This window comes from Cygnus atratus, chromosome Z, assembly GCF_013377495.2.
Source record: "Cygnus atratus isolate AKBS03 ecotype Queensland, Australia chromosome Z, CAtr_DNAZoo_HiC_assembly, whole genome shotgun sequence".
NCBI classification, from domain to species: Eukaryota; Metazoa; Chordata; class Aves; order Anseriformes; family Anatidae; genus Cygnus; species Cygnus atratus.
The window spans coordinates 690,815-705,714 of record NC_066396.1 but is presented as its reverse complement, the minus strand read 5'-3'; the positions used below and the strand labels follow the sequence as shown (position 1 = coordinate 705,714).

At 42.6% G+C, this 14,900-nt stretch overlaps 1 protein-coding gene across 5 annotated transcripts in view; it reads left to right on the top strand.

Moving 5' to 3' along the window:
- The window catches only part of WDR7 (WD repeat domain 7), a 115,309-nt gene that overhangs the window by 68,389 nt on the left and 32,020 nt on the right, over positions 1-14,900 (top strand). For all 5 annotated transcript variants that reach the window (XM_035560005.2, XM_050716417.1, XM_035560012.2 and 2 more), the window contains exons 21-24: positions 2,823-3,009; positions 12,650-12,767; positions 13,557-13,706; positions 14,320-14,402. In XM_035560005.2, coding sequence (XP_035415898.1) covers positions 2,823-3,009; positions 12,650-12,767; positions 13,557-13,706; positions 14,320-14,402 — 538 coding nt within the window. The remainder of the gene's footprint in view (positions 1-2,822; positions 3,010-12,649; positions 12,768-13,556; positions 13,707-14,319; positions 14,403-14,900) is intronic.

The following is a 14,900-nucleotide window of genomic DNA, read 5'->3' as shown; positions in this document are numbered from 1 at the left end:
CCCGGGCTAATTACCTCTTTACTGCGCTGACTCTAATGTGACATGTTTATTGCCTTAACTAACAACTCATTAGCTTAGTTGATGTTTTTGTCAATATTAATTCGTTCATTTAAGCCGAGTCAAAGCTTAAACAAAGATGTCCAGGCTGAGAAACGGGCAGCAGAATGACTTTTGTTTAGTCCATCTTTTTCTTTAGCTCAATTTACACAAGGTAGGTGTCAACAGGAGCGGCGCTAGGAGCATCCCTACGAGCAAGGCCGGCGTATTTCATTGCAGTAATGTCTGAGTAGTCACACTTTTTAATAAGAATCTTGTATTTGAGACAGAAAACTCACACAAATTAAAGCTTTGTGGCCTGCCACGCTCGTTAAGAAGAGGATTCCAGTTCATTGGTTACACACACATCACGGCTTGGTGTGAATTTATTAGTACAGCATGTCTGCTGTTGGCTCTTCTGGAAGCTTAAAATGACAGGCGGTGTATTTAATAAAACAAGAAACTCATGGAAGATGGTTCTGAAAACTAAAGAAAAACCTGTTAAAATCAATAGGTTATCTTTACTGCAATAGCGAGCTAAATGAGTGTTATTAAGAGGTAACAAATAATTATGTAGAGATAATGACAAATTACCTTTATCTGGGAGCGTTGCTTCAGCGTTCCCTTGCATTTATATATAAGCAATTACTTTTATTTTAATGAAAAACTAATCTGTTGGATGAAATTATACAGCACGCTTGCTGAGTAGGCAGAACCTGGATGAGAATTTGGATTTGTTGGCCTTGTTGGGGGCATCGTTCCTCTCGCCCTCTCTCTCAGCTATGTTTCTCTCTAACAGAAAAAAAGATATCGTGGGAGGAAGGAGCCAGTTAATCAAGATGGAAACCAGTGCTGTGACGTAGTTGTAGAAAAATGGATGGGCTGGGGGGGCAGCCTTGGGGAAGGGAGGGAGGGAAACCTGCCTCCTGCTCACCGTGCGGCGCTCACCGTTCGGGTGCCTTAGCTGCAAGGCAGAGCCCGCCATCCCGAGCTGCCTTCATCTTGTGAGCCTCGTAATAATATGAACAGCTAGCTCTGTGCGTGGGGGAAGTTAATTCGTCCCAGAATTCTGGATTGTCAGCTGCTTTCAGTGAGGCAGGGAGATCACTGCCGGCTTTTGTTTGTTTTCAAGACACGACCTGAGGGCACGGTGCTGGCGGCAGTCACTGCGGCAGAAATGTCCGCATGGAGAGCGCACTGAAACCCATCAGAGATGGCCCAAAATTCATTTCCTTCACCCGTGTGAGATCAGTCTCACGCTAGTCGGAACCGATTCAACACTGTCACAGGCCAGGACTTGAGGACTCCTGGCACCATTTGGAGAACTTCCCAGTAACTGGTGGTGCTGGGCTGGGAGGTCTGAGCCGGGTGGCATCCACTGCCCAGGAGCTGCTCCTTTTACCCCAGGTTTTCTTGTAAGTGCATTTGTTTATGTGCGGCAAGAGCATAGCTTTGGCATTGTTTCTCTACTTTTTTATTCAATTAAATCTCAGGTAAGATGCAAAACTGGAAACTTTCATTTTTAAATAACCTTATGCCTAACCTTTTATTTAGTATCTGGTGATAACATGTGCAAGGACTGGCTTTCCATGTCTAACACCGTGATGTTTTGTTATCTTATTTGATAAACCCAATCAAGTGTGGCAAAGAGAAGGGTACAGTAGGGCACCGTGCCGCCTCTGCTCTGCCACCTTTGTGTGCGGCTGGGGACGGGACTTCATACATAACACATCGTTAATTCATCTGGTGAGCATTGTAATACCATGAGTCATCTAGGACTCATTTGGTTTTTCAGTGTATATAGTAATCTCAAGAGTTGTCAGTGTAACTGAGCTGTTAATTAACGTACCATCCTTTTAATGCGACCTTCTATGCAACTTCTGCCTCTCGGGCTGTGATGCTGGCAGGGAGTTTAGCCACCAGCAGTAACCGATCTCTGCTCACGTACGCAGGGGGGTGTTACTGAACGTTCGCGCCCTGCGCAGTGTTTCTGTAGCTGGAGACGGCGGCCCGGCTCCGGGAGTGCTGTGATCGCTCTGTTGTGCATCCGGAGACACAACGACACGGAGGCTTTACAAATAATCTCATTCCACTGCCTAAATAAAGCATTACTAATCCCCATGCATTTAACACTGAGGAGCTTTCCGTAGGAAGTATATTTGGCCAGGAAGGAAAATTCTTGCTGTAAAATTGGCTCTCTGGTTCCCAGATCGCCCGTGCCTGGGAGCTGGTGCTGCCCGGGCCGCTCAGCGGCGGGCAAGAATGAAGCACAGATTAAAAAATTTGTTTCTGTACTAAGCATTTGTTCTGATGGGCTCACTTCAGAGCATCCCTGTTTCTGTAGCCTGCCTGCCGTCTGCTGTTGGTTTAGCTAAACGTGCTGCTGGGGAGCGTGGGTGCCGGCTGTCTGAGGCGATCTGCACCGACGTTCCCTGCCTTTGAAACGATGTTAGTATCTGTACTGGGGCCTGTCGCGACTTACTGTCCGGGATCCTCCGTAGTGAAAAGCCACGGCACGGAGAGTCTCTGGGCATCAAATGCCTTGCAGTTAATTAGCGTAATTGATATCCACAGAAGCACGTTTCTCTATTTTCATTGACTCTGGAAGGCGCTGCAGTCGTAAGCTGCTGTCCCTCCTTAGCGAGATAAAGCCGTGGTGTGGTGTGTTCTGTGAACACATTTCCATGCGACGTGTTTCCCAACAGCAAGCAGTTCAAAACAACAGAGCCAAATCAATTCCCCAGTTCTCTTTCATTGTACCAGTTCTCTCCCGTTCTGCTCGGCAGGCAAGGCATTGACGTTTCTGCTGCTGCAGCCGCCGAGCCCCAAGCTGCCCGCGCACAGCACCATCCGCAGAACTGCCATCGACCTGATCGGCCGCGGCTTCACCGTCTGGGAGCCCTACATGGACGTCTCTGCTGTGCTCATGGGTCTTCTGGAGCTCTGTGCCGACGCCGAGAAGCAGCTTGCTAAGTAGGTATCTCCTTAATTCACTTACAAAAACCCTCACGTCTTTCTGACTTGCAGCTCCTGGTTTTAGGCGTTGGTTCAAGTACAAATAGCTGAAGTACTTGGCAAGAAGATGGAAGAAGGAATAATTCCTTGTTTCAAGTTCTGCATTTGAACCGGTACCATCTAATCTAACATACACTGTGCAGCTGTGTGCGGCTCTGATGTGCGATCTCGGGAAGGGAGAGAGCGTTAGCGCTGGCCGGGCGGATCGGGTCACCTGTGAGCGGTGGCCCTGCGGCGCTCACTCCTCTCATCTCTGAGCCGTCCCATCCCAAACTGGCAGACACCGAGTATTTGGTAGGCGACGTGTTGGGCTACAGAGCACGAATCCTCTGGTCACTTCAGCAGTAACTTCGAGAAAACAAATGAGTGAAGACAACTCTATATCTAAAATACGTTTGTCCATTTTTTTATAATACCTTTTTACCCTTTTCTAACCATAAAAGTAGTATTTTCAGAAGGTATTTTGCACCAGCGTGTGCAAAAAAAAAACATGGATTTTTGTCCCATGGTTTTATGAGCCATCCTATCAGGATATGAACTGGTTTGGAAAGCACACTTTGGGAAAGGTGGTTATTTGGTCAGTAACACGCTATTAATAGCATCAAGGTAACTTGTAGATTTAAGGACTGCTAACAAATCATGAACTCAATAGACCGCAGCCCGTCTCTTGGGCCAGAGGACAATTTATTAAAGTGTCCCAAATAAAGGTTTATGTAGAATGCTGTCTCATATATGTTCTAGTCTCCTTGAAATAAAATCTTTCAGTTCGGTATTTGTAGCTGGGTCTGAAAAGGAAGGGGTGTGTGAATTTCATCCTGACGTCTGACACTTTAGCGTAAAACACATGCTAAAAATGTAATATGGTTTATGTATTTTTTTCTTTGCATGGAACTCTAAGTGCACATATGTTCAGTAACTTAAAAATAACTGTAACTGTAAAACTTCAGGTCTGTCTGTGCAGCACTAGAATAATGTGTCTATAAAACCCGTTGGCTGGATCTGCTCCCTAAATGTTTAAAATATATATATTAGACATAACATGATAGGCTGATGAATTAGAGTGAAATAAGAATCAGTTCTCTGAATTTGAGGATACCATTGTAATCTTGCCTGCCCTGTTTAGTATTTGTTAAATCCCAAAAAAGTATCGCCTTTACTTACAGGGTAGCAAACAGATTTTCCATTGTCTTAGGGCCAAGCAAATAAAACTTACAACGCCAGAGCTACCGCAGCTAAAGGACTCACTTTAGTCTTTCATGAATGGTATGGTATAGTCACTGTTCTAAAATTAGTGTGTGATTTGAACGATCATCTTCCCTTCAGGGCTGCCCCGCGGACAGTTTGCCACCTGCCAGGGCGTGCGTCCAGCTCCCTCCCCTCCCCTTGTTGCGTGCAGCGTGTCGCTGGCTGAGGCAGACTGCGCAGCTCTTCTTTTTCCTATTGTTATTTTCAGTTCAGGTCTTCTGTTCACTTCATTTATCACAGACGAGATTCTGCACTAGCTGGTGCCGTATCCTATCAATCACACCGTCGAATAATTACGGCTAAACGCCTAGGTGAAGTCATTAAGATGCCTTGCCTAATAAAGGTAGCACCTTACGCATCTTCCGTTACGATCGTGGAATTCTTGAATTTTAGCATTTGGGTTTTTTTAATGTAATGTGACTTTACATGAGTCGAGCAGCATTTCTGTTGAATATCCCCAGATTTTATGACACGAGAGCCAAATGCAATAAACTGGGGACCTGATTCTCACACGAACAGTCTTTGCTCGCACTGTTAATCTGATTAATGGCAGCAGAGCTATTTGCACAGCAAAGGGTTTTGCAGTATAGTCTTTATTTTTATTATTGTTTGCTGTAAAATCGACCATCTTGTTTGAAAATTGCTCTAAATCGCTATCTGAATAAATTTGTCTTTATTTAGTTTTTACCAAAAAAGCAAACCACTTAGGTATGCAAAAGGAAAGGCCCTGATTTGTCTGTGTAGTTAAAGTAAAAAGAAAATAAGAGCAGCAACCACAGCAGGCTGTCTATGTGAAACAAAACAATGATGCTATGCTTTATGGGCTTCCAAAGCTATTTCAGGCTTCCTGCTTTTAATGTAAAACCTTGAAAAATATTAGTGGGTGTACATTAGCAAAATTTTCATTTGTCAGTACAGTTATTGCACAGGAATGAATTAATCCCTAGCTGCAACATAGAAAACGTAGCTCCTGCTCTAGGTGGAGGATTGCCATGAGCAGATACAAACTTCATATTTATTTGGCTGTTAGTATGAATTAAATTGTAGTATCAGACATCTGCAGGCATCCATTTGGAAAATAACTCTTACTAAAAATATGTAAATCTGATAAATAATAATTTTCATCACACAAAATAAGAAATGATTGATGGTTTTTCTAATAGAAACTTAGAATGTTTTCGTTTCTTAAGTTTGTATCCTTTGACTGTGATAACTTCATAATTCCAATGCCCAAAAATTTGGGTTCTGAATTTTGACTGCGTGCTGATGGGATGTTTCCCTGCAGGATACAAAGCCAACTCTTCAGCATGTGCGAATCGTGGTGCTGCTGTTGATTTCAGCACAGCTTTCCCAGTTTGCTCCAATGGCAAATTTTTATGTCTGGCACCCCAAGCGTTGTGTGAATATTCGCTTTTATTTTTTTTTAACATATTTCATGTTTAATATTTATTTTATGTAGTGTTTTCTACATAATGTTTTAATCAGTGGTATTCCTTAAGTGTTAATTAGTAAGCTACTCATTAATTGATAAACCACTCATTAATGAGGAAGCAATTTCAATCCTATAGGAAGACTCCATGACTGGTCTGTAAAATTTTATTTGCAAGGTTTTTGCTCAGGAAAAAAAAAAATCTTTTGTCTAAAACTGCAGAGATCATCATAATTGATTATTTAGGTATTAATTTTACTGTATTTCTTTTCTTAAAGTGTGGAGGTTCCTTTTTGAGTAGGTGCTTTGCTTTGTGGCGTTGCTACTGTCTGTCAAGCTTCTGGATATATCCTGAAGCGTGGGGGAGAAGGAATTGTACGTTAAAGGGGAAGGAAACGTCTGCTTTAAAACTGCAGTAGGCCTCTCAGTAGCCAAGGGAATATCGATAGGGACGTATAATTGTGTGGTTAGCGTAAGGGGTAGTTGGTTATCATACAGATATTCTTCTTTACAGCGTTGCTGTAGTAAAATTGGTTTCAGTATTAAAAATTATATTCTAAACAATTATTATTCTATTCTGAGCCTATTGTTTGGTAAATCACAGTAAATGCTGTTCTGTGGTGAAACTGGTATGTCCTTATAATTAGAAACACCTGAACACCTCACAATAATGTTTATAAATAAAAATAGAAATACGTATTTTTAGATGATTTTGTTTTTCTCAAGATTTTTTTTCCTGTAGTAATAATTTCTAACAGCACAAGCACTTTTAGAAGCCCTTTAGAAGTTATTTGAGAACTTAGTTCTGAAAACTGCTGTGTTAGGAATTGTATTTTATGAATGAATTTATAACTGGTTATTAATAAAGGCACATGCGTTTTACATGGTATGTGCAGTGAAGGGCTGACCAGGTTTGTCTTAACACCATGCGTGTGTCTTGACATCCGTGTGTGGACGTATTGAGATTTCTGGCTTTCTTTATACGTTATATTAAGTCAGATATTACCAATTGTTTATAGCAGTTTAAATTTCCTCGGGCTTTAAAGAATGAGCGATCGGTGTGTGTTGGGGGTTAATGGAGAAATATGTACAAAGCGGATGGAGGTTGTTATTTGTCTGAACCTCAATTATTTCTCGTAGCCTGACAAAGAAGCCCAGACGTTTACCTTCCCAAAGAAGCTCGTACGCCCTATTGTATTTAGATGTGGGCTTGCACAAACCGAGTGAATACAGTTCTTCAGCAAGTAATTTTCATCTCGCTATTACATCCTTAGCTGTCATAAAGATTAGTATGGCTCTCTATACCCAGAGCACTGAATAAATGAATGTATCAGCATGTAGCCTTGAGGAGCCCAATGCAATTTTCATCATGATAAATTGCATAATAAGCGAGAAAGTGTTTGCTTATTAATCCATAACAAGATTTAGATTGAAAATGGCCTGTTACATTCGTGACAGATACAGTACTGACTGCAGACAGACTAAGATGGAAAGAAACAGAGCAACAATGTGTGCAGGGGGTTAAGTGTGCATCTTACCCTCGCGGTGCCCTGCTGAGCTGCCCCTTTTTGTGCCTGATTTACCGTGTACACAATAACAGTGCACAGCTGCCTGGCTTCTCTCCCCGATGTTAAGAACGTTTTATGAAAGAGCTTTTATGTCAAGCTTGTGCTTTAAGAAGAAAAAAAAAAAAAACAAAACACATTTATTGACCAAAAAAAGCGGTGTTTTCTTTTTTCCCTTCTGAATTAAATAAATATCTGAGCTGAAATCCACAACTCTGATATTTATAACTCCTCCGCTCACCCAGTTCATCCCAGTCCCCAAAGACCGTAGCGTGCTAGCCAGCCGTGCCGAGTGAAGCTGCTCAGGCATGAGGATTAAGAGTATTTTTCTAGCATTTATTAGGCTTTGATTTCTTGGCATGGATGACTGTAGGGAGCGGTGCTGCCTGCAATTTTTGCTCTTTGAATTACAAGCTCCACTGTGATACAGATTATGACGCCATATACCAGAATTAACAAATTATCTTTTAGTTGATCCGTATGTTATACATAAATGTGTACTAAATAGTTAGGCTAAATACTGTCAGTTTTGATTGTGTTTAGCGGAAACCTTTAGTTTTGCGTTCATATGAATTCTGCCCGTGCAAACGTGCGCTCTGTAGTAGGGACATCCCTAGTTTTCAAGTACAGGGGAACAACTTCAGAGTATGGCCTAAACAATTGCCGAAATTGAGGTTTTAAAAGGAGAAATGAGAGCTGGTGACGTGGCAAGCTAGCATGTGCTGCAGTGACAGCAAAGTTTTAAGCTTGGCAGCAGCAGGGATTTGTATCCTCACCAGGTCTGGCCTAGACCTTTCATTCCGGGCGGCTGGGGCTCTGCTTCACCTCCCGACAGCTGCAGGACACGCAGCGCCTGCAGCGCTCCTTGGTGAGGCCGGGCACCCCTTGTGGTGGTCGGGGACCAGGAGGAGGAAGAGGAGGAAGATGAGTTCCAAGCTTCACGCCGGGGAGGATGTTTTGGCCCTTCCCCTTTCTTCAGCCATCGCTTCAATGCACACGTCGAGAAATTTAGGGGTCTGATGGCTAGATTGTGTGTTCAGCACCATCCACACCTTTTCCTTCCCCATTTTTCCTAGAGATAACCTGCAGCTCTCCTGAACTACCTTGTTCATTTTCACTGGTTTCTAGAATCAGCTTTTTAAATGTATCCTCCTTATTTCTGTAGATGGTAAAGTATACGTTTAAAGTAGGTTTAAAATAACTTATTTTAGACAGGTATGTTATAGAGATTCCACTCACTTACTTAAGAATGTAAAATGGTTTTGTACATTTTAAGAGTGTCAGTTTCTATCTAAATGCTTATCCTGATTTATTAACTTTTTCAGCTGCACAATTGTGAATAAGGTTACGTGATTATGCAAACAATTCGAGTAACAAAATGCTTGAAAACATACCTGCTAGTAAGAATCAGCATTCCTTTAAGAAAGCAGACGAGAAAGACAAATGAAAAACTATGTAGAGTATTTGGACCCCAGTTTCTTGCTTCTGAGGTTAATTTGTGATTTCAGTCAGTCCCCGGTGCCTAGCATTGCACACACACGTGCTGTAACATCGCTGAGGGTTCCAGCCCACAGGGTAGGCTCCTGTAACCCGGTGGAGTTTTGTCGTGCTCCCATCGATGCCACCCAATAGCTGCGGTGACCTGAGGATGGGTGTCCTTGCAGCGCCCGGCAGAGGTGCGCGGCTCTGGAGATCTGTGAGGTGAGATAGATCTGGGCTGCAGCTGGAGGCTGCTTGTAGCCTTCAGAGAGCAGCTCTCAAACTCCTGTCTGAGCTAGAGTGGGACTTTGTGTAACGCAGCTCCAAACGTGCTGCTTGTGAAGAGGTTCTTGTTATCATAGATATCTACAAAAAATAGTAATTCTCTCTTTTTTCTTAAATATGGGGGACTAGTAGCATGTTGCTGTAAGACATCATCACAGGCCGACGCAGGATGGCCGCTGTCACATTGTGATTTCACTCAGATACAGCCTTTCTCCATTGCCTTCCTGAAGTTACTTAATTAATCTGTCTTAACCTGCCACCTATAAAAACAGCAATCCCACCTCTTCTCTTTGCTAATACAGCTGCTGAGGAGTTTGGGGGTTTGCAGAGGGTTCTCAGGGCGCTTTGGAGAGCGCTATTTCCCTGGCCATGCAGGATAGTGACCAGTGGGAATCGGCCGTCTACACGTCAGCCAAAAGGCACCAGTCAAAAGCATAAATAGATATTAGAGGCAGGGTCCCTACTGTCGTGTGCAGGTGGAATATTGGCTCTGGTGTCAGAAACGTGCCTTACAGGACAGGCTGCAACCATTTTGTCTGATGCGCTCACAAAAATCATTCCTCAAATGTCTGCTGACAGCTGCGGTGGGAGGCCGGGGGCAGGAGGGACAGCACACGTTGCCTTCCTGTGTTGGGTGTAGTGCCGACCTAACACCCATGGACGTAAGAACAGAAGCCTGGGCATGAAAGGCAGCCCTTCCCTCCATACGTTGGTTTTGCATCTGCCTCTGTTTTGTTCGGGGGTTTTGGTGCGGGGTGCCCGCTCCACCCGCACAGCCACCTCCTGAAAGGGGCCGTGCGGAGCAGCTGGCCGCCCCGGGAGGGGGCTAATCTCTGCCCACATACTGCCACTGCTGAGCGATGCTAATGAATTAACAAAAAGCCTGTTGCTTTTCAGGGAAATGCACGCTTTACCAAGCACCCTGTACGGCAAAGTGCTGCTGGCAGAAACGGGAAGCCTTCTTACAGAAAAAAGGGCCGAGACATTGAAGTTCTGATTGCTTTTGGAAGATAATGAGTCTTGGAGACTCATGAGGCTTTGATACCTGCTTCCTGCTTCATCACTTCTATCTGGAAAATCCTTATGTGACTTTTTTAAGTTATATTCAAGTACGCTTTTACAAGGAAACAGGGTATAGGGACATCTTTGTAGTATTGTTGCAGAGACTTCCATTTTCAAAAGCCGTAGTTTTAATATATATACATGGGAATAATAATGTATATACGATGTATATGGGAAAGGAAATAATAATAAACTTTGGTTTATATTTTAGTGAATTCAGGTCTATAAAACGGTAATCTGTACCTCGTCTTGTTGTTGCTCCAGAAAAATGGTTCATTTGGCAGAGAACACTTGAACCATGCTGAAATTCTTTGTTGCGAAGCATTTAACTTGTAAGCTTCCAGGAAAAAAGCTCTCATAAAATTATTTTTAAGGACACTTAAAAATTAAAAAAAAAAAAGAAGAAAAAAGAAAGAAGCAATTAAAAAGATAAGTAACTTAACTGTTCACTTATGATGCTGCCTAAATTCTCTTTAAAACCATAAGTGGACTTCGCAGTAAGCTATTTATTTGACTTTGTAAACTTCTACTACTCTTAAAAAAAAATCAGTAGGAATGAGTAGAAGAGCCCTGGGGAAGAGAAACCCTTCAAATAGTGCCCGAGGTGACATTTTCAGTGCATCTGATGAAATGACATGCCACGCTTACTTTCTCTTACCCACATTTTTACATGTGGTCTTGTGGGAGTGCTAGGAAATAAAACCTTTGTGCTTTCCATCCTGGCTCTGAAAATGCAGATTTCCTTCTGTCTCGCTTCCAGATAGCATAATGTTGTAGACTTTACCTTTTTTCATGGAATAAAACTATCTTGTGTTGTCAACATGCACTTAAATGCCATAGTTTAACAAAAAGTTTCGGTTTTATTAATACTTAACATGTATTTGTAATACAAACAGCTAAGGTGTAGAAATTCCTTTAAAAGAGGGTTTTGGTGCGTTCTTAAAAATAATTTTTCATGATTTAGCAAAATCTCCGGGGAATTGCACTGTATTCAGATGGCTGACTAGTACCAGCAGTGAGCAAAAGAAAATGCCTTTCTTTTGTCTTTATTTAAGAAACAAAACAAAACTCTAGTGCTGCTTCTTGGTGGAAGTGTGGTCATAGCAGCAGAATATATGTTACAGGAAACTTGAAAATGTTTCAGAGCTGGCAGATTGGTCTGTGTCTCCCGTTCCTTTCTGCAGTAGACCTGTTGGAGCGTTTCCTCCGTAGGAAAGGCTACGTGTTCAGGCTAATCCCAACACACGCCGGTTCCCAGATGCTTCTTCCCCTTCTGTAAAAGCCCAATTCCAAAAACGTGTTCTTCCCTCTAGCTCTTTTCTGCCATTTCTTCCTCCCACACTGCTGCTGGTTTCTGTTGGGGAATTGTTCTCTCCCAGTGCATCAAAGCCAGCAGGTGAATACTGCTTTGCCACGATGGTCTTCTCCCATGATCTTTAACCATCATTAAAAGGATTTCTTCAAGTATTGTTGAACTTTGTAGTCCAGTTCTTAGATGGGTCAGATACACCCTTATGCAGTGGTTTGGTTTGCTAAAGGCACAGAGTTGTGAGCCCAAAGAGGTACCTTTGGGGGGGGCCTATGGACTGTGGATGTGAGTGCAGGAAGGATCGGTAGAATTGCTGGATAACGTCCAATTAGCCTAACAAACACACAGGCTGCTGTGGCATAGGTAATGGTGATAGTTAAAGGAGTACCATGCTAAGAAATTAAGCTTTCAGACCAAAATTAGCTATGTATCTTTTTTGTCAGGTAACACACTGTCACAATTACCAAATACTGGATTTTACTTTTGCTAAATGTAGTTATCAGTTACTTGCTGTTATTTTATTGTTTCTTACATTTATCTTCTCATAGCAAGTACAAATGCTGTGTATGGAAAATTTAGGTACCAGTTAATCCCTTAGTGTTAATTTGAAGACTTGCGGTAAAAACCTGAGTGTTAGAAATGCTAAAGAGCATTAGAATAATTTCATAGTAAGTAGAAAGCACGAGGTACGAGGCTGTCTGTCATCTCTTCATGCTTCTGTAACTGAGTCGTGCGCTAAAGAAAATCACACTGAATAGATTCAGTGGCTTTAGGTCTTCAGGAAGCTTCTCACTTTAATCTCCTGTAACCAGTGCTTAGCTGAATTAAGTAGAATTACTATAAACGGGATATTTTTCACCCTGCATTTAAGATTTTGTAAAAGAGTAAAACATAAATTCTTTGGAAGACATTCTTCATTTGCCTTGTCCTCACTTCTGTGATATGTATTCAGCACATACAGATAATTTGTTAACAAGGCCTTTTTAACACTTTGGACAGATGCACATACTGTTTTCAATCTTCATGGTTAATTATTCGATTTTGTATTTGATGATAGAACACCCTGACTCCTAATCACTGCTCATTGTTGGGAGTCCATTATATTCTAACTGTTTGAGTGCTCCCGTTGACCTTGAACTGACATTATAAGCTGTTTCTAATCTTTTCACTCTATATTTCTAATGCTCCTTTTCTTTCTTCCCTCTTTGTCTGGTGCCCGTTTAGCATCACAATGGGGCTGCCCCTGAGCCCGGCAGCCGACTCTGCCCGCTCGGCGCGACACGCTCTCTCGCTCATCGCCACCGCCAGACCACCCGCCTTCATCACCACCATTGCCAAGGAGGTGAGCGCCTGGGCAGGGCTGGGCTCTAGCAGCAATCCTCTGTGCTGGGGCACCGCGCTCCCGTGAAACAGAAGTAAACCCATGTCCTGCCCTTCCTCCCCAAAAGGGAAAACAAGCAAGCGTAATGTTTGTGTTCCTGCAGATTGGTCTTTCCAGTCACCCGTAATTAACGGTTGGTTTCACGCCGAACTCAATCCGTTGAGTTGTGCCTGCCTTAATTTGTTGTATCCTGATGTAGCGACTATACAAACTTCAAATAGCAATGTACAAAATCCCGCTTTCTTTGGCAGTGCAAACGCCACCCAATTAAGTATGAATTCAGACTGGATGGAGATTTGGCCGTGCAGTCTGGGGGATGAAGGGGCGGGGCAGTGCTGTGAGGTTAGAGTAGGTTGGGCACTGTCTTTCTGAGACCCGTTTGAGTGAACCCAGGTGCTTGGAGCTCATGCTTGGCCAAAAATGGCCTGTTACAAAGCAGACGTTTAATACCCAAAGAAATATGCAGCAATATGTGAAAGTTATGTAATCAGGACCCAAGCATTTGCTCACCTTGACCTGTAGTTTTACAAGATTGAGAATTAAAAAGGTAGACCTGCGTTTAAAAACTGCCTCAAGGATAACCAACCTTTAGCTCTACTCGTAACTGGGCGTGGGAAATAACCTGTACGTCTCAAAGGGAAGCAAAACGTTCTGCGTGGTACGGGCTCTCAAAGTAACACGCATATAACAGTAAGCAGAGATGGACAATACGTAGCAAGGCGCGTTTGCATAAACCCTGCTCTTTGCTAGGTGCACAGGCACACCGCCCTGGCTGCAAACACGCAGTCTCAGCAGAATATTCACACCACCACTCTTGCTCGGGCTAAAGGAGAGATCTTACGAGTCATTGAAATACTAATTGAGAAGATGCCTACCGACGTTGTGGACCTTCTTGTGGAGGTAAGGCTGTTCTGCCATAAATCTTTGATTTTTTGATGCAGCAGTGGGTAACTTACTGGCCTTGACTGGCACTGTAGAGCTTCATTCTGTGTGGGCCATAAACCTTTCACCACCCAGCTCATTTTTAAACTTAAAAGGTTTAGACTTCTTTGGCATCGTTGAAGAAAAAAAAGAGAATTTGCTGGTGGTACAGGTGTGCAATAGTACTTGAACACACTGGGGGGTCACATGGACATTTTTATCCTTTGTGTTCCTTGCTGCTCACAAATTTTGCTGAAGAATGGTTCAGGTGATGGAGTAGTTTTGTAACTTTGGTACTGATGCTTTGAAGCCTTCTTAACAAGAGAGCTACTTTCAGGGCTCCAATAGCTTATGTTTACCAAAAATTAGTCTTCTAATAATTGTTTTCTGGTGCTGTGAAGGGTTCAAGATGCCAGTACCATTGCTGTGGTAAGCACTATTACATGCAAGACAGTTTTGGTTTCTTTTATCCCAATCATACTTCAAACAGATATCAAAGCTGCAGTCAGGCACAGAAAATTTTTATTTTTGCCTGTCAGAAGGTTTATTGTGAAATATATAATATCAAATAACATTAACTTTTGTTTCCAAGGTTATGGACATCATCATGTATTGCCTTGAAGGATCTTTAGTTAAGAAGAAAGGTCTTCAGGAATGCTTTCCAGCCATCTGCAGGTAAGCTCTACCCTCAAGAGTAATGTGAAGAAAATAATAAGGTCACCAGAAAAATATATTTCTTACTTGGAGTGAAACGGTCTTTTGTATGATACTTGCCCCTTAAAACAGCAAATGTGAAGAGTGGATTTTAGCTCACCTGTAAGCCTTTACAGGCTTTTAATTTTCATTCACATCTGGCAGATGTGGACCAGAAAAGAAAAGCGTTAACAACTCTTTAAAGTTCAGGTATTTTAAAAGTCCAGAAAGATGAAAACATTGTGCAGTCTCTTGAAAATCTGTGTCCTACTGCCCCTTCATACATCCTGGCTGCTCCGCTGGAACAGCTGCACAGTCTGACCAGGTTAATTGTACGGCTTTCTTTCAAAGGGTGTATAAATATCTTTGTTGCCGTTGTTGCAAAAATGATAATAACATTCTTGAGTAACAAGTTAGACTCCCGTGTGCAGGACCTGCTAATGAATTAGTTGACACCATCATACAGGCTGCAGGGAAAAA